The sequence below is a fragment of the Mus pahari genome, chromosome 7 (assembly GCF_900095145.1).
Source record: "Mus pahari chromosome 7, PAHARI_EIJ_v1.1, whole genome shotgun sequence".
NCBI lineage: Eukaryota > Metazoa > Chordata > Mammalia > Rodentia > Muridae > Mus > Mus pahari.
The window spans coordinates 29,485,381-29,503,557 of NC_034596.1; the positions used below are offsets into that span (position 1 = coordinate 29,485,381).

Here is an 18,177-nt window from a genome sequence, read left to right on the forward strand (position 1 = left end):
ACCTAAGGCACTGCTGGTACACCACCTCGAAGTCAGAGTCATTGCCCTGCAAGGACATAAAAAGAAAACCAGCAATGGTTTATGATGACAGTGTCCTCCGAAGACCCAAACCTGACATTTAATACCACAGAATACATCCTGCTCATTTAATACCACAGAATACATCCTGCCCATCTTAACAGAGGCTCCAAACCTGAAATGTACTTACATAATAGGGATCTTCAATAATGAGTTGTTTCTGTGGATCATAGCTCCCGAGTAGCTCAATTTTAGCTTTGCAGTTTTTAACTTGATTACTTTTTCTATTCAGCTCTCTGTAAAATCGAAACATGAACTTAGATTTCTGATCTATGGTTTTAAGTTAAACAGGGACATCTGCTCAGGGTTTATGAAATATCCTATCAAAATACAACAGTGCAACCTGATTTGAAATGAAACAGAACACTCTGCAGACCTATGGGACTCCTGCAGCTGTATGCCAGTGTACTGATTCTGATACCCAAAATGTGTATCTTTAACTCACATAATAAAGTTTTCTTCTGTGAAATGTATTTTGATATAAAAATGGTAACACTTCAGATACATAAAATGCCAGAAAAGAACTCAAAAAGACCATGTGTACCACATCCCAAGACAAAGGGACAGGATGGACAATGTTCAGGGCAAGTGAAGACAGGGGGAAGATGTACTTGGTACAGGACAGCTGAGCGAGGCCAGGACCAAGTGTGATGGCAAGTAAGTTTAGTGGAGAGCATGCAGGCCATGGTAGCAGCAGCTATGGTTTTAGGCTCTTCTATACCCCCACTCATTCATCCCATGAACCCAGGGAAGTGATTTAAGTCCATAGTTCCTCAATTTCTTCCTTGGTAATAAAGTAAATTTACTGATGAGGAGTGTGGACTTGCAGACCACCTCAGTTTTAGACTCAATCATTGCTACTTAACCCCTAGCCCATCAGTGTGGTGGCCCAAAAACCATAAACTCAGTGAGGTCTGTCTTGTCAGACCTCTCACTCTGGAGTGTAGCAATTACACAGAAATAGGATACAAGAGACCCTCATCTGTTACAGCATCCAACAGAATCAGTGACCAGTCACCTCCACACCTAGAGCCCCAAACCAACTGGTCTCCATGTCCATTCATCTATTGGCTGAAGTGTCTCTTTTAGAAGACACACCTTTGTAAACAGATCTCTGAGATAATCATACTTGGTCTTCCTGCCCTCCTGAGTAACTCTAGGTTGTAATCAACCTTGTACATAAAAACAGTAAAGACAATAGAAAATCATTCTGGGCAACTTGTTGGGCCTATAACACAATTGAGAGGACAGAACTACTCTGTAAAATATGATTACTGCATAAACTGGACATGGTAGTGCTCACCTTTAATCCTGGCACTCAGGAGGCAGTGATAGGTATACCCGAGTTCAAGGCCAGGTCTACAGAGTGAGTTATAGGGCAGACAAAGAAACCCTTTATCAAAAAAACAAATATATATGATTACCTCAGATTGCTTTCATCCATACATAGTATATAATCGAATGTGGCAAAATCCTCTTTTGTAATCTACAATTAAAAAGTCAAAAAAACAGTGATTATATCCATACAAAACTGTAGTTGAAAAAACAAACAAACATGTAATTACATGTTAACTCATTAACCTAATTCTATGTTCACTTATCAACTGGAATTTTAACAAAATACACAATTTAGGGTATATTTTAAGTTAAAATACAATCAATGCTATTTCCAAAACTTTATTGAAAAATAATTTTGTAAAAGATTCTTTGAAATAATCAGAAATATAAAACATGGACATAAAGTTTGTTGTTAGTTTTGGCTCCTCAGTAAGATGTAATCTCATATCATAAAGTCACCTCCACTATTTTCAACAGTCTATGACTGCCTTAGGCTTTGGGAACACAGATTAACTAAGGAACAGATCATTGTTCTTGTGAGGCCACCCTATGAAGAAGAATAATACTCTCAACGAAAGTGAGGCAGAGAGGAGACACAAGGCCTCAGAAGAGGGAGATTAACTGATTCTCAGAGTGTAAAGGCTCCCTGAGTGCAAGGCCGTCTAAAGCTAACATGGAAGACCCCAGAGGTCTTCATCATGTACTTGTTTCTAGCACCACATAGTTTAAGACATATAAGCTCCCTTAAATGTAGTTGTAATTTACCTTCTAGATTTTGACTATCCAGGAAAAACCAGGGTTAAAAGAACAATGACTATAACCAAACAGTAATAAAAATGGTCACTTGCTTGTTACTCTATTAAAAATGAGACATTTTAGCTTTTAGTATGCACTTCCATATACTATTAGCATAGCATTTAAATAATCACAAAGGACTGTATTGTTTTAATATCCCCAAGACCCAAGGCTCATAATTTATTTCAAAGACATTAAACAAATACTATCATATAAAATATGTTATTTTTTTCAAGTTATGAAGAATAGCTTAGCATCAATTTTGGACTTATTATAATTAATTTGTCCTAAAAAATGTACCGCTTACTGACTTACAGAGTCTAACCATACAGGATTTTTGGATTTTAAAATAACTGAGAAAGTTCTTGCTATCTCGTTTTCTCTTGCTATTGCTTTTCCCTTCCTCCCGCTGTTCCCATTTCCTTCTCCCCTCTCTCCACATGCTCAAGGCTGGCCTCTTCTCCTCTACTTCTCTTCTTTCATCCCCCCCTTTTCTGTCTCTACTACCCTCTTAACTCCTCTTCCCATGCCCCTAATAAACTCTATTCTATAATTGAAAGAAAGAAAGAAAGAAAGAAAGAAAGAAAGAAAGAAAGAGAAAGACAGACAGACAGACAGACAGACAGACAGACAGACAGACAGACAGAAAGAAAGAAAGAAAGAAAGAAAGAAAGAAAGAAAGAAAGAAAGAAAATAACTGAGAAAGAAGAGCAGCTAGAACGTATGTCATGGAAAATGCACAGTGAAACTCAGGGCAAACTAATCCCATTATTAGAAAAGCTACACAGAAACCAAGATTCTTCTCCAAAATTCTGAGAACCCCTGGCACACTAGAGCAGCATGACAGGAATACAGCCACAGAAGACAGATCACCTCCCGTTGAGTTCCTATGGTGGACCTTACCTGCTTGGACCCTCCCAGAGTTCTCTCTCAAGTCATTATAGGCAAGAGCTCTTTAACCTCTGAAGCATTTAAGTTCAAACAGCCCATTTAGGAGGTTTTTATCACTGCTAAAACTAAAACAAAATCAATTTTTTCTTAATTAAAAAAAAATGCAAACCCAGGACTAGAGAAATGGCTCAGTGGTTAAAGGTATGTGCTGCTACTGCAAAGGACCCAGGTTTAGTGCCCAGTCCCCACATGACGTCTCACAACTGTCTGTAATTCCTGTTTCAGGGACTGACACCCCTCTTCTAGCCTCTGCAAGCACTGCACAAATGTGGTCTGCATCCTTGCAGGTAAAGTACTCATACACATAAAATAAAAATAAATGTTTACTCTTTTAAAAAATAAAAACCCCTTATAGCTATGGGCTTTTTGTTAAGATGTTTCTCTCTCTCTCTCTCTCTCTCTCTCTCTCTCTCTCTCTCTCTCTCTGTGTGTGTGTGTGTGTTTGAAGTCTTGTCCTATGGAAGAGGAAGTACTCTTAGCCACTGAGACACTGCTCTAGCCCACGGATGTTTTTAATTTTCACTTCAGGAAATGGCATTGTCAGACAGATTTTCTTACTTGCCTCTGCACTGGGTTCTATTAGGATACACCATGTAAGGTGAAGCTATGTGCAATTTAGGAATGCTTCCAAAGGATCTGTGGCTCACTCTTGAGTACTAGTGCTTGATACTAGACCACATCTGAGTAGGCAAGGGCTAGAGGCTACAGTCACACACACTGAGTCCTACACAAAGGGCCACCAGGACGGAGACACCAATGAGACGCCAATGATCTCAAGGGCCTAGAAGCTTCCTCAAGAGCAAAGAGAGCCAGGCAAAGTCCATGGTGGAAAAGCAGGGCCCTACCTGCCTGGATGCCTGGGACAATGGAGAAGAAACTGGGGCCAGGCCTGGCAGGACAGTGAAGCTTACTTAGAAGAACACAGGTCCAGAAAATGAGAGTTACTGTAGGTTGTTCCACCTGACCTGACCAAGCCCTCTCTTGCCGGAGCAAAAAGCTCAAGAGACCAATGAGAAGTTATGTGCACTCAGTAAAGAAAGCCCACATTCTATGCTCTGAGCTGCTCCTGCCCTGCAGGTGAGCAGTCCATGCCATCCTGAGGCCCAGCAGCAGAAGGGTACTCAGAGGTTCTCCAAGTCTGCAATCCTACTAAGACCCTGTATCTGGCAATATCTGCCAGTGTCCACACAGCAACGGTGGTGAAAATGTGATCTTTCAAAGGCACTGTGATTATTTACACAGCACCAAAAGGGCACCACACAGAAAAATCAAGAAGAAAGCCAACTTGCCAGGCCTAGTGATACAGGCCTATAATTTCAGTTCTTCATGAAAAAGAAGCAGGAAAATCATGTTCAAGGCTAGCTCAGGCTAGAGTGAAACTGTCAAAATAAAAACTAAATAATGCTGGGGAAACAGCTTAGTAGCAGATCACCTGCATATAAGCATGTACCAGGCTCCTCCTAAGGCATAATTCCCAGTTCTCCAAAAAGGGGAAAAGTGCAGGCTCAGAAATGACCCAGAAAGGCATTAGCAGACCTTACTTAAAATACTAAGAATATGTTCACTTGTGAATTCACAACAGCTTTTGTTCCCTACAAAACATGGAGCCCATCAATATTCTGGCGAGAATGAGGGAGGGGTACATGAGGTCTTACCCTTAGTTGAGGGGATAATTTTTCTTCCCTGGTGTAGCCAATGGTAAGTTACCTACTGTCCAGTGAACAGCCCCACATCATAGGCATGCAAATAATGCTAATTAAACTTGGTGGGATGAATGGACACACACACACAGACATGGAGAAAGGTATGTCAGGAAGAAGGAATCTGGGGGAGGAGGAGGAGATAAAAGAAAACATAAGTGAATAGGAGCAAACATACTATGCACAAGTATGAGACTGTCAAAGGAATGATTCTAAAGTAACAGTTAACAGGGTGACGTCCAGAAACCTGTAAGAGGCTAAGTTTCACCAGAAAACTACAACTACAAGAAGATCAAACGAAACTTAAAACAGTCTGTCGGTAAGAACGTTAGCAGGACAGAGAGCTGATCAGCAGGAAACCTTGTAATAAGAACAGAGTAACAGGACGCAAACAGGAGAAAGAACAGAAAGAGTTTATGTCCATGTTTTAGTCAGGGTTTCTATTCCTGCACAAACATCATGACCAAGAAGCAAGTTGGGGAGGAAAGGGTTTATTTGGCTTACATTTCCATACTGCTTTTGATCACCAAAGGATGCAGGACTGGAACTCAAGCAGGTCAGAAAGCAGGAGCTGATGCAGAAGCCATAGAGGATGTTCTTTACTGGCTTGCCTCCACTGGCTTGCTCAGTCCACTCTCTTATGGAACCCAAGACTACCAACCCAGAGATGACACCACCCACAAGGGGCCCTCCCCTCTTGATCACTAATTGAGAAAATGCCTTACAGCTGGATCTCATGGAGGCATTTCCCCAACTGAAGCTCCTTTCTCTGTGATAACTCCAGCTGTGTCAAGTTGACACAAAGTTATCCAGTACAGTCCAATATACATAAAAGCTGCCTCTCAAAAAAAAAAAAAAAAGTAAAGCCTAATTTCCCAAAAACTGGTTAAAAAGCATCAAGTCCCAGTTCAAAAAGCATGCTTTGGTCTCCCACAGCAAAGCTGCTTAACTGTAGACCAGAAGAAAAACCAACAGCCAGAAAAAAAGAGATATATCACACTCCTCCATTGCTGGTGGGATTGCAAACTAGTACAACCACTCTGGAAGTCAAAAGTTCTGGAAAGTTTTGGAAGTTCCTCAGGAAATTGGTAATAAATCTACCTGAACGCCCAGCAATACCACTCTTGGGAATATACCCACAAGATGCCCCACCATGCCACAGGGACACTTGTGCCACTATGTTCATAGCAGCCTTATTTGTGATAGCCAGAAGCTGGAAATGACCCAGAAGTCCCACATCATAAGAATGGATACAGAAAATGTGGTTCATTTACTCAGTGGAATACTACTCAGCTATTAAGATCGAGGACATCATGAGTTTTGCAAGCAAATGGATGGAACTAGAAAATATTATCATCCTGAGTGATGTAACTCAGACCCAAGATGACATGCATGGTATGTACTAATAAGCGGATATTAACCAAAAGAAAAAAGAAAAGAGAAAAAAAAAAAAAGTACAGAATACCCAAGATGCAGTCCACAGAACTCAAAAAGGTCAACAAGCTGAAGGGCCCAGTGAGGACGCCTCGGTTCTACTTGGGAGAGAGAAGAAAGCAATCACAAAGGCGGAGGGAGGGATTGAGGGAGGGATTGGGTGGGGGTAGGGGTGGGGGAAATCATGATGTGGTATTAGGTGAGGGGGAAAGGACTGAATCCCTGAAGGCCAGCAGAAAGAATGGAAGCAGGCAACCTCAAAGTCAGGAGGTAGGAGGTTGAGGGGACCCTCCAGAATGTACCAGAGACCTGGGAGGTGAGAGACTCTAAGAACGTAAACGGAGGGATCTTAGATGAAATGCCCTACAGAGGGGAGGAACTTGTAGAGCCCACCTCCAGCAGAGAGACAGGGCATAAAGTGAGGGATGGAGTTGCCACCCCACAGTCACATCTCTGACCCATAAGTGATCTTGTCTGAAAGAACTGCAGAGATGGAAATGGAGAGAAGCCCGAGGAAAAGAAGGTCCAGCAACGGGCCCAAAGTAGGATCCAGATCAAGGAGAGGTCCCAAGGCCTGACACTATTACTGAGGCTACAGAGCGCTCACAAAAAGGGACCTAGCATGACTGCCCTCCAAAAAACCCAACAAGCAGCTGAGTCATATGCAGATATTTGCACCCAACCAATGGACAGAAGCTGCTGACCCCTGCAGTTGAATTAGGGAAAAGCTGAAAGAAGCTGAGGAGAAGGGCAAACCTGTAGGAGGACCAGCAGTCTCAATTAACCTGGACCCCTGAGATCTCTCAAACACTGGACCACCAACCAGACAGCATACCCCAGCTGACATGAAGCCCCCAACACACATACAGCAGAGGACTGCCAGGTCTGGGTTCAGTCAGGGATGATGCACCTAACCCTCAAGAGACTGGAGGCCCCAGGGAGTTTAGAGGTCAGGGTCAGGTGGGGTGAGGGGGTGGGAATGGGGACATCCTCATGGAAACAGAAGGGTGGGGAGGAGGTTTGAGATGTGGAACAGTCAAAGGGTGGACTGGGAGGGGAATAAAATGTGGAGCCTAAATAATTAAATAATTAAATAATTAAATGATTTTTGAAAATTTTTTAAAGTATGAAAACATAAATGTCAATGTTAATAAATTGGTTAAAAAATTTTAAAAAAAGCAAAAGCAATCAATCAGATCAATTTTCCAAACTAGAGACACCATCAATTTTTTTACACACAATTCTTTTTTTTTATTAGATATTTTTTTCATTTACATTTCAAGTGCTATCCTGAAAGTTCCCTATACCCTCCCCCCTCCCTGCTCTCCAACCCACCCACTCCCGCTTCCCGGCCCTGGCATTCCCCTGTACTGGGACATATGATCTTCACAAGACCAAGGGTCTCTCCTCCCAATGATGGCCGACTAGGCCATCCCCTGCTACATATGCAGCTAGAGACACAGTTCTGGGGGTACTGGTTAGTTCATATTGTTGTTCCACCTATAGGGTTGCAGACCCCTTTAGTTCCTTGGGTACTTTCTCTAGCGCCTTCATTGGGGGCCCTATTTTCCATCCTATAGATGACTGTGAGCATCCACTTCTGTATGCTATATCAGGGTCCTGTCAGCAAAATCTTGCTGGCATATGCAATAGACACACACACTTCTTAAAGACAAGAAGACATGCTCTGTGCATTTGGTGAGGTATAGATACAGACGCTGGCTATGAACCCATTAGATGGCTCCATCTGTGGTGCCACTGCCCACAGACTCTCACAACAGAAGCCACGTGTCCAGCAGAGGTACAACAGGTAGAACAATACAGCACTTAACCCTGCCCAGGGTAAACTGCTGTAACACTTAGCAGCGACATGGAAACGATGCTATGTGTGCATGGATTTCACTGCTATGCCAGGGACATCGGGCAGACCTGCAAATTCCAGCCTGGGGAAGCTGAACCAACGAGGACTGCCTCAAGTGCCAGTGTGACCCTGACTCAACAACACAAAGCACAAATGATCCTACTCCTAAAATGTTAAAACGCACAGTGAAACTTTGGGAGTGACCTCTGCACAAGAGGGGAGAAGTGGCCAAGCAACCTTGGAGATGGACTCAGTCCATGGAGAAGCTGATGACAGGACACTGAAAACGGGGACACGTGAGCACACTTGACCAGCAGGGGCAGTTCTCCAGTCGGCCATGCTAAAAGTTCCCTTAACCATATGCCATTCACAAACCTAAGTTGATAGATTAGAAAAATAAAATACTAAAATAGTTATTTGCATAAAGTGTGGCAATTAGTAAAGAGAAAGAACATAAGGAAAATGTGATCCTGACATACAGAGTATTCTTTACTAGTGCTTTGGAAATGAAAAGCCAAAGACAATAAAAAACAACAGTTGAGAACTTTTTCTTAAAAACAACATAAAAGAAACAAAGATTCTATGGAAATCTTACTCCTAAAGCTAATTATTACAACTGCTCTGGAGGAAGTTTCTCACTTTGTTTTTCAAGGCCTGGGAATTTAAAATATTCCATCTGCGTTTGTTACACACTGAGCAGAGGAAAAAGAGCCACATGTCTTACAGTTTTGATTGGCCACTCAAAGTCAGTCCACGCTCCCCAGACAGCGGCAGATTGGCCACGTATGCAAAAGCCTGAAATGATCTAAATGAACATATGATATAAAATCTTTCACCTTCTGCTCAATGAGATCAGCAAAAAAGGGTCAATGAACAACTTAATTTCAATAAGGAACTCAAAGAAATTAATTTCAATAAGGAACTCAAAGAAATACAACATGCTGCATCTTCTGTTAATATGGATACAACACTATCTTCGTCTGTAACTAAAGAGTTTGTTTTTAATTCCAGTCTTCAAGACAGACAAATGTTAACAACAGCACTAAAGTTCTTCTATATGTTTAAGGTACTTTAAAGTAGAAAAGACATATGTACTAACAAACTAGTAGCATAAGCAGAAATGTGTAGCCAAAGAGTCTGTACATGGTAACAAAATGAAGACCAGAGCCAAGTCTGGATCACAGCAAACATTGTCTCACTATGGTTTATGCCTTTTATCTGTACTTTAACAAGTTACCCAAGGTCATCTAAATCTTCCACAACTACACAGGCAGCAAGTTAGTTGCCCCCAACCAAATACATGCTGCAACACACAGGGTGGTCAGACTCTCAAGTTATGGGATTCTATGTAGTAGAAATTAAACAAGATCTTTTCTACCTGTCTTGCCTTATGGGCTGTGCTAATGCCATGATTTCTTAGGCAGCTGACAGCTCTTGGGTCTGGGGGCCGGCCCACGTTCCAGTCAGAAACGGCGCTGCTGTCAATGGCCCACTGTAACACAAAACATATGTCAAGCTCCAGTACGGTACCTGCCGTGCAATGTGCTGCATGTGGATGCCATGTTTTCTCATGCAGTTCTGCCCTCGATAGTCAGGAGGGTTCCCCACTTCATAGGTGGATGTAGCCGCACTGTCTATCCTCCACTGCAGGAGAGAAAAGAAGTGTTCTGGCACCTTGCTGCCCAAAGGGATCCAGTCTGGACTTGTCACACTACAGAATGGTACTCACATTATCTGAAACCTTTTCATCAGTTACCAATTTTCTGAATACTGCTTCTGCAATGGGTGACCGGCAAATGTTACCTTAAAAAGAGAGGGAGAAGACATATAGAGGTTATTAGCTGTGACAGAAAGGTAGATACAAATTCTTGGCCCAAAGATTGGGTGGACTACTCCCAAAGTGGATGCCCAGTGCCTGTGTCTAAGGTTGGCAAGATAAAGTACAGAATTCCCTGACAGAACAGGTAATCAAACCAGATTCATGGTCCTGACAGAATGGCTGAGGTAACTAAACAGCAAGAAAGCAAGTAAAACTCAAATCAATTTTCACTAGCAATGAACCAAGACCAAATCTTGAAATCAATGAAGTAAGTTGCAATCAGCTACATTTAAAATAAAGTATAATAGAACAGAAATAGGTATTTTTAAGTATACCATATATAATAAAGACTAGTAATACTTCAAAACAAAACACAAGGCAATGCAATACAAGCTTTACTAAGTAATCATATGTAAAGCCCTGTCCCAAGAAGACTATGGTCCCCATGAGTTAGCCAGCTGGAGGAACAGGGAAAGGTTCCTCTTGTCTGCCCCAACTTCTGACATCAACAAATAGGTCAGGAGTCCCATACTAGTTGGCTACAAATCTGCCTTCCCTTCCCATGACTGTCATGTTTGGTGATTCCTAAGAATGACCACAGAATTCAGATAAGCAGTATAGTCATAACTCATAAAAAGGCACAGATTGGATAGATGGAAGAAGGGAAAATTTATTCTGGAGGACCAAATACTAAGTCTTCTTGTCCTTGGGGACACCTAACCCTCCTGTCATTGACTGACAATACGCTGACAGTACTACTGCCAAGCTAGGAAGCTCAGCATAGTACTGATATTCAGAGCTCCTAGCTAAATGTGAGAAGGTAATGACTCAGGACCCACATGAGCCCCCAACACAAACTATGGGGCCTCCATGACTCAGGACCCACACGAGCCCCAAAAACACAAACTATGGGGTCTCCATGACTCAGGATCCACAGGAGTCCCCCCAAAACACAAACTATGGGGCCTCCAGGTGTTAAGAGATAGTCCATCACTCCAACAAAATACCAGGGAAATCAAGGAGGACTTTCTAAGAGCCCATTTGGTCAAGAACCAAATTCCTTACTACACCAAGAAAGACAAATGACATCTTAGCTCTGCAAGCAGATAAACAAAAAAGCAGGCTCATACACTGAAAAGACATAAGACACAATAATAATAATAATAACAATAATGAATGCTGATAAACAACAACAACAATAATGAATGCTGGTAAACTTGTGCTGTAATGGTAGGAGACCAGAAAAACATAAAGATTCCACAAAGCTAAGTAACATGCCAGGGAGCCTAAGCTTGAGCTGATGTCCCCAGGATAAGAAGTTTAAATAGCACTGTGGGAGGACCTGAAGGCTGTATTCATCTAGACACAGAAGGCAGGGCCTGGGACATGGAGCCCTAATCCCACGCCAAGTCTGTACTTTGTGCATCCAGGGAGAACAACCTGAAGGTTCTGGCAATGTGGCTTACCAAACACACTTATCTTGTATGCCTACTACTTTTGAGCCAAGTACAATGGTAAGCCTGCAGATAGAAAGCTGTTTAAGATACAACCTCCTCTTACAAGGTGGGAAGTTCAGAAAAGTTCAGGGTGGAAGACAGTGAGACTCTGGGAGGTTGCATGAAAAAGCCAATGGGTACTTTCTCTAGCTCTTCCATTGGGGGCCCTGTGTTCCATCCTATAGATGACTGTGAGCATCCACTTCTGTATTTGCCAGGCACTGGCATAGCCTCACAAGAGGGTCCTTTCAGCAAAATCTTGCTGGCATGTGCAAAAGGGACTTTCGGGGTGGCATTTGAAATGTAAATGAAGAAAATATCTAATAAAAATTGGAAAAAAAAAAAAAAAAAGCCTGCAGGGCATGGTGGCGCACACCTTTAATCCCAGCACTTGAGAGGCAGAGGCAGGCAGATTTCTGAGTTCAAGGCCAGCCTGGTCTACAGAGTTCCAGGACAGCCAGGGCTACACAGAGAAACCCTGTCTCGGAAAAAAAAAAAAAAAAGCCACTGGGAAATGGTCTAAGGTGTGATTCCTATGCTCACTCATGCTTAAATCACCCCAGACAGCTCTGGTAAGCAGGGTTATATGCGAAAAACACACAAGATTTCATTAGTTTACCTGACAGGAAAACTTGCAGATTGAAGAGGCAAAGAGTTGGAAAAACTATCCCACTCCCATTTGTCAAACGAAAGTTAGCATATATAGTTTTATGACTAAGTCTGATAAGAACTGTGACTGAACAAAGCGGCTCGTCCTAATGAAACAAACGCAGGGAGGCCTGTAGGAGGCAGGTGAGGTTTGTCTGTCTCACGCTTTCCTCCTTGGGTGGGATCCACTCTGCCATACAGGCTTTTGAGAAGAGGGAGAATATTTTTAGGCTTCATATTTCTAACAGGAAACTAGAGGAATTATAGGTTCTATGTTCTATCAGAGGAGTTGTGCTTGGCTTAAGGGGCAAGAGGTGGGAAGGCATGGGCTGAGAGAGACTTCGTTTAAGGTACAAAGCAAGGCAAAACACCATATGTGGGTGTATCCTCTAAACCTTAACATTAAGAAAAATTAAGCAAGCAAGAAACTGTATGTGAGAGGTCAAAATTTCCTGGCTTCTGATGCACAACCAGACATTGTAAGATGTGATGAAACACGGATCCTCTGGTCCCTGGACCAGTTCCTGCCATGACTGCACATCCTTCCATATCTACAAAACTAAGTACTTGGCTTCGTGTGTGTGTGTGTGTGTGTGTGTGTGTGTGTGTGTGTGTGTGTGTGTAATAGCAGTAACAGTTTCATCAACTAACCATTAAAGCTAAGACAGGAATTCATTTTAAATGTCCTCCATGTGCTAGCCCTGGTTGTGAAGGTTTCCCTTCCACATTCTAATTTCTGCCCGGTTTTTCTATGTCTTTGTGTGGGTGCAAGCGTGCAGGTGTATACAAACGAAAGGGGACAATGTGGGGTGGTATTCCTCAGAAGTTGTCCACTCTGTCCACTCTGGTTTGAGAGAGGGTTTCTCACTAGTGTAAGAGTAACCTTAGTAGGTAGGGTAGGCTGGCCGGCCAGGAGGCTCAGGGACCCAACAGCCTCTACCTACCTAGTGTGGGGATGATAAAAGTATGTTACCATGCACAATATGTTGCTGCTGTTGTTGTTTTGTTTTTCTTTTATTTAAGCATAGGTTCTCGGAATAAAACCCAGGCCCCTCATGTTTACAAGGCAAGAATTTTACTGATTAAGATCTTCCTAGTCCTGGTGTTTTTTTGTTGTTTTTGTTTTTGTTTTGTAAAGACTGCCATCACCACTGTTTCACTACCCAAAAGGCTTTTGCCACAACACCACATATCCAGGCAACAGCCAACAGTGATGAGCAGGTTAGGATAAACATTATTATTCTGGAAGTTAAGAAGTAACCAAAGTGTAATATTTTAGCATGTAAAAATAAAATGCAAGACGTCTATATAAGAAAAATTATCACTAAATACGAAGTAACAGTCTTGTTTCTTTGTAAAAGTGTGGGCCATTTCATCATTTGAGTATATTCACTCCTACCCTGCCCCCAGAGAGCTGTATTTAAAGGTATGTAGGTACAGATTAAAAGTACCCTATCTCTACAGAGACTACAAATCATACAAGCTACAAGATTAATGGAAGGGAACTCTCAATGCTAATAACTTGCCTCTAGCTTACCAATTTATGTTATTAAAATTGTTATTAAAAAATACATAGCTGAGGTTAGACCTCTGACCCCACCAAAAATGAATAAATACAAACATACATATATACATTAAGAGTGAGTACACTGGCCGTGAGAAAAACACTTTGTGGTTTGACTCCCACAAGTCCTGGAAACTTAAACATGGCCTTACTTCTCTTACAACCACTGTGACTAGGGCTGAGGTCACACCTGCCTCTGTTGGGTCCCATTCAGCTTCACTGAGCAAAACGCTCCTCTCTTCATCTTGCTAAAACAACTTCAATCTTAAAAAGTTTGAAGAAAGGTTCTGAAGGAACAAAACTTTTGCATTTCAAACACAAGAGCTTTCCTAGTGCTCCAAAGGGGCTCTCGGTAGAACGCATCTGTACCACCCTCAAATTTCCCTGGACTAGCAAATGACTACAACACATCTTACCTCGAAGGCTATCCTGCTTCTCCCAGGGCCTCCTGCAGCCTAATCTCCACAATGCAGGTGGAGCAAATTATATCCCTCCCCAGCTCTGCTCTGGACCTCCCAGGGCTTATCTCACTCAGAGCAAACCCGAGTCTTCATAGAGCCTCCTATGGTAGCCATACTCCAAACAGGGGCCCGGAAATAACCATTCCTGGCCTCCCACATTTACATGCAGCCCAAAAGGGTAACCAAATTTTTAGTTTTAGGTTATTAAAAAGTAATGCAAATGCAGAAAATCTTGTAATACGTGAAAACTGTATCAAGTCCCAATGCTGATATCCATGAACGAGCTCTACTGAACAGAACCAAGCTATGGCTACACTAAGTTTTCAGCACATGAAGTTTAAGGATTCACTCCAGCTCTTTACAAGAGGGTGCAGATCCCTGCCCTAAAGTATCTGTTATATATAAGGATCTCATTTCTCGTATTTGGAAGGATCCAAGTTTGGTACCCACAGGCAAAGAAATGGTGGCTGAGAAAGGTTGCCTGGTCTCTAAAACCATGACTTCCCTGGTTACAGCTTTTACCTGGAAACCTCATGCTCTGCCATCTGAGCAGAGACAGGCTCCTTGCCACCTTCATGTCTCGGCTCACTGCTCACCTTCCGATGAGTCCTGACTACAGACTACACCCTGCTCCCACTCTGCTTCAGCTCATAGTGAACACCTCACCAACTGAATGAAGCCACTGGCATTCCTTGACTGATGGTGATCGGCAAGTACCGGCTTCAGAACAGCTGGACGTCATCTGTAGTGTTCACCACTACATGCACCTCCAGTGGCAAGAACAAAATACTGAATTATATTGAAGTCAAACATATGCAAGCATGTACTTCCTTTACAAGTCATGTTGGTGCAATACACCAGCACAGATAACTATAATAAGCAATGTGAAACAAGGCCAAAGTTTTACTTTGCCCTTCATAGAAAGAACCTAGTAAAAAAAAAAAAAAAAAAGAACCTAGTACAGGTATCTTGTAACTATCACACACATTACCTTGTACTGAAAGTGGAAAGATAAAGGGGAAAAAAGCTATTGCCCACAAGACATATAACTCTTCCTAAGAGCTCAATAGGATGTCAAATAAAAACACAATTTGTGGAATAAAATATCTCTACAGGGGGGATAAAAGGAAGTGACTAACCGTCTGGGATGAAAATCCTTGACTTTCTTTTCTTCATTTTGACTTTATAAAATATATGGCTTTTCAAGCAAATCCTAACATTAAGGTACCCAGTAAAGTTAACCATATGATCAAGGCATAGGACAGCAACAGTTTTTCTTAAGGGCAGTCCCCACAGGTGGGTGGGATAGATAAAGCGAGGTGGACAGAAAGTCTTGGCAGACTTCTAGCCTAAAGAGGAGTGCCACTCTGTAGGAAAAGCAGAGGACAAAAGGCAAATAACTGGACTGTTAACAATTTAACCCTTGCCCCTCAGGGAGGAGGCAATGAGGAAAGAACTCTGAAAAGAGAATTACATAAGGAGACTCAAGGTTGAAATTCTGAGATTGGAAATTCTGTGTACTTGAAGGTACTTGAAAGATTATTCATTTAAAAACAAACTGCTTTTCATGTAGCATTAGTAATTGTCCCAAGGACTGAAAACCAAGGTTTCAAAGAGACCTAAAGAATAGAGACTGGCTGAGAACCACAGCAACTGTGACCCAAGGATGACATCAAACAAACCTGTTTGGAACACTGCTGTCACAGAATGGTCTTCCTGTAACCTAGGCTCACCTTGGCACAATGGGGAGGAGGGGGTGCGCGCGCGCGCGCAGGGGGGGGGGGTGTTCGGCAAGAACTCCAGCTGTTCTAATAGAAGGGGTCAGCTTAGAGAGTCACACTACACTACAGATATGAAGCCACCTGGGCCAGTTAGCAGGTGAGAGGGTTCAAAGGAAGAAAAACAAGTTAGGTGAAGGACAAGAGCTCGAGGGAATGACAGGAATGTGATTTATCGTCATTGAGACCTTGACTGATTAGAAAAACACAACTCTCAGGACGTCGGTGATGGCATATCCCCAGAGGATGTGACCATAAGGGCTCTGATCTAGTCAACGGTTTAATCCAGGATTCACAATATGAGGAAATTACTGGGAGGCAATGAAAAATACAAGTGCGGCTGAGCAGAAGAAAATACATCCCGATGCGTGCTCTTGGGGCTGACGCTTGTCTTGCCCTCTACCTCCATGTTCCCCCTTCTGTGATTCCTGTCCACAGGCACAAGTAGCCTCTGACTCATGCTCTGGACACCCTTAAGGACCATGATGCCTTGCCTCGCCACAAGCATAGAATCAACAATCATTCAAAAGGGGCCTGAACCTCTGAAACTGAGTCCAAACCAATCTGTTCTCCCTAAAGTTGTTTTGCTTGGATATTTTCGGCACGGAGATATGGAAGTAACTACCACAGTAGATGATGGGCGACTCTCAGACTTAAAAGAGGAAGGGCAAGTGAGAGGGGCCTACAGGCTTGGGAGAGAGAAATAGCACAAAGATTTGTGGTGGAAGGGCACTCGGGAGGGGGACATGGGCTTGGGAAGGGCAGGATCTGGGACAAAAATTACAGAGATCTCGGGTTCAGAGTAGAAGATGGGGCGCGGGCCCAGCCAAGGCCTTCTGATCTGCTTCCCTCCGCCCAGTGCTCTTGTTCAGAAGCTTAACAGGGAGAGCATTTCAGGGTCCCAAAGAAAAAGACCCTTAAGACGGCGAGTCCTTACCGAGACACACGAACAGCACTGACTTGGACCCAACCTCTGCCATGTTTCCGTGCAGACCCCGGCGCCCAGACACCGCGTAGGGACAAGGCGCATGCGCACTGCCAGGGTTCGGACCGTGGACATGCGCAGTCCGCCGCCCCACGTTCGCACGCCGCCAGGGGCGGGGCCAGAAGTCGCCCGGAGGGCGGGGCTGAGGAGTTGGGGTTGGCCACCCTGGCTAGTGTTCCCTCCGAGCCCTGACCCCGGGTCGCACGTCTAAAGAGTGAGGGTGGGGTGAACGCGGGGCGACCCCCCCAGAGCAGCTTGGGTGGCACGGTGTTGAGCAGGGCGGATTAGGATGTGCCAGGGCAGCCAATGAGCTCAAGGAGAGCGGCTTGCAGAGCCTCCTAGCTCCGATCGGAGCTACCCGCCCATCCAAGCTAAGTTACCCGGTTGGACCACCGACCCCAGGCCGCGCCACCGTACTTAGCAGTGGGTTTCCCCGATTAAGAAGAGGGGGTGATTTACAAGGCTCCAAAGGAATGAGGGGAGTGGACGCAGTTGAGCTATGTTCTGAGCGAGGGTACAGGACCAGTGATCGCATTGGCAGAAACAGGGCATACACCTATTCCCTCACCTGGGTCAGGTGTGCGCCCGCTGGGCGGGTCCCGTCGGGGAGGCGGACCAAGGAGAGCGCTTTCCTCTTCCTGGACTGGAGTGAGGAGCTCGGGCACGGAGAGGAGCGGCGGGCACCAGTGAGTAAGGGTCTGAGCGGCTGGGGCGTGTCGGCACCGAGGCAACTCTTCCTCTTGCGATGGGCGTTGTGAAAGAGGAGAGAAAACAGTCAAGTCCCTGGGTTTGTCTGGGCGCATCCACCAAGATCATACTGCACGGATCCTTTGTGCAAATCCTCAGAACTCAAGATTAGTTTTCTACACTCCTGGTTAAAGATTTTGGTTGATTGTTAACCACAGTCGGTCCAGTTCAATGCAGAAAAAAATTTCTCCTGCATTTCCAGTTTTGAAGACTGACTTTCATTTTATTTTTTTCTAATATCTGATGTTTTACCAATCTTCTGGTTTCAAATTGTTTTGAGAATTGGCATCCTGTGTACTTGACACAGATGAAGCGGGTGCAGAGCTGGGGTTTGTGTAGGGCCTTTGTGGGAATGTGATCTCTGGGAAGTGATAGTCCCCAGGGGAGGGGCTCACATGCATTTGGGGCTTCCAGAGGTAGAGGTGTCAGGTCTAACACAGCGTCTTTGGTTCTGCAGTACTTTACAAAGAGGGGTGGTGTGGAGGGTTTGATTGCTGCATCTCTGGGATATAGTGCCTGTAT

General features: G+C 43.7%; 2 protein-coding genes across 2 annotated transcripts in view; one reads left to right on the top strand and one right to left on the bottom strand.

The window, feature by feature from the left end:
• The window catches only part of Acp1 (acid phosphatase 1), a 20,138-nt gene extending 3,178 nt beyond the window's left edge, over window positions 1-16,960 (bottom strand). Inside the window, exons 1-6 of the mRNA XM_021202479.2 lie at window positions 16,861-16,960; window positions 9,887-9,960; window positions 9,688-9,801; window positions 1,503-1,564; window positions 209-314; window positions 3-46 (exon numbers count right to left, since the gene is read on the bottom strand). Of these exons, the coding sequence (XP_021058138.2) occupies window positions 3-46; window positions 209-314; window positions 1,503-1,564; window positions 9,688-9,801; window positions 9,887-9,960; window positions 16,861-16,903 (443 nt within the window). The 5' untranslated portion in view covers window positions 16,904-16,960. The remainder of the gene's footprint in view (window positions 1-2; window positions 47-208; window positions 315-1,502; window positions 1,565-9,687; window positions 9,802-9,886; window positions 9,961-16,860) is intronic.
• An 80-nt stretch (window positions 16,961-17,040) lies between these two features.
• The window catches only part of Sh3yl1 (SH3 and SYLF domain containing 1), a 38,857-nt gene continuing 37,720 nt past the window's right edge, over window positions 17,041-18,177 (top strand). The window contains exon 1 of the mRNA XM_021202122.1: window positions 17,041-17,594. Coding sequence (XP_021057781.1) covers window position 17,594 — 1 coding nt within the window. The 5' untranslated portion in view covers window positions 17,041-17,593. The remainder of the gene's footprint in view (window positions 17,595-18,177) is intronic.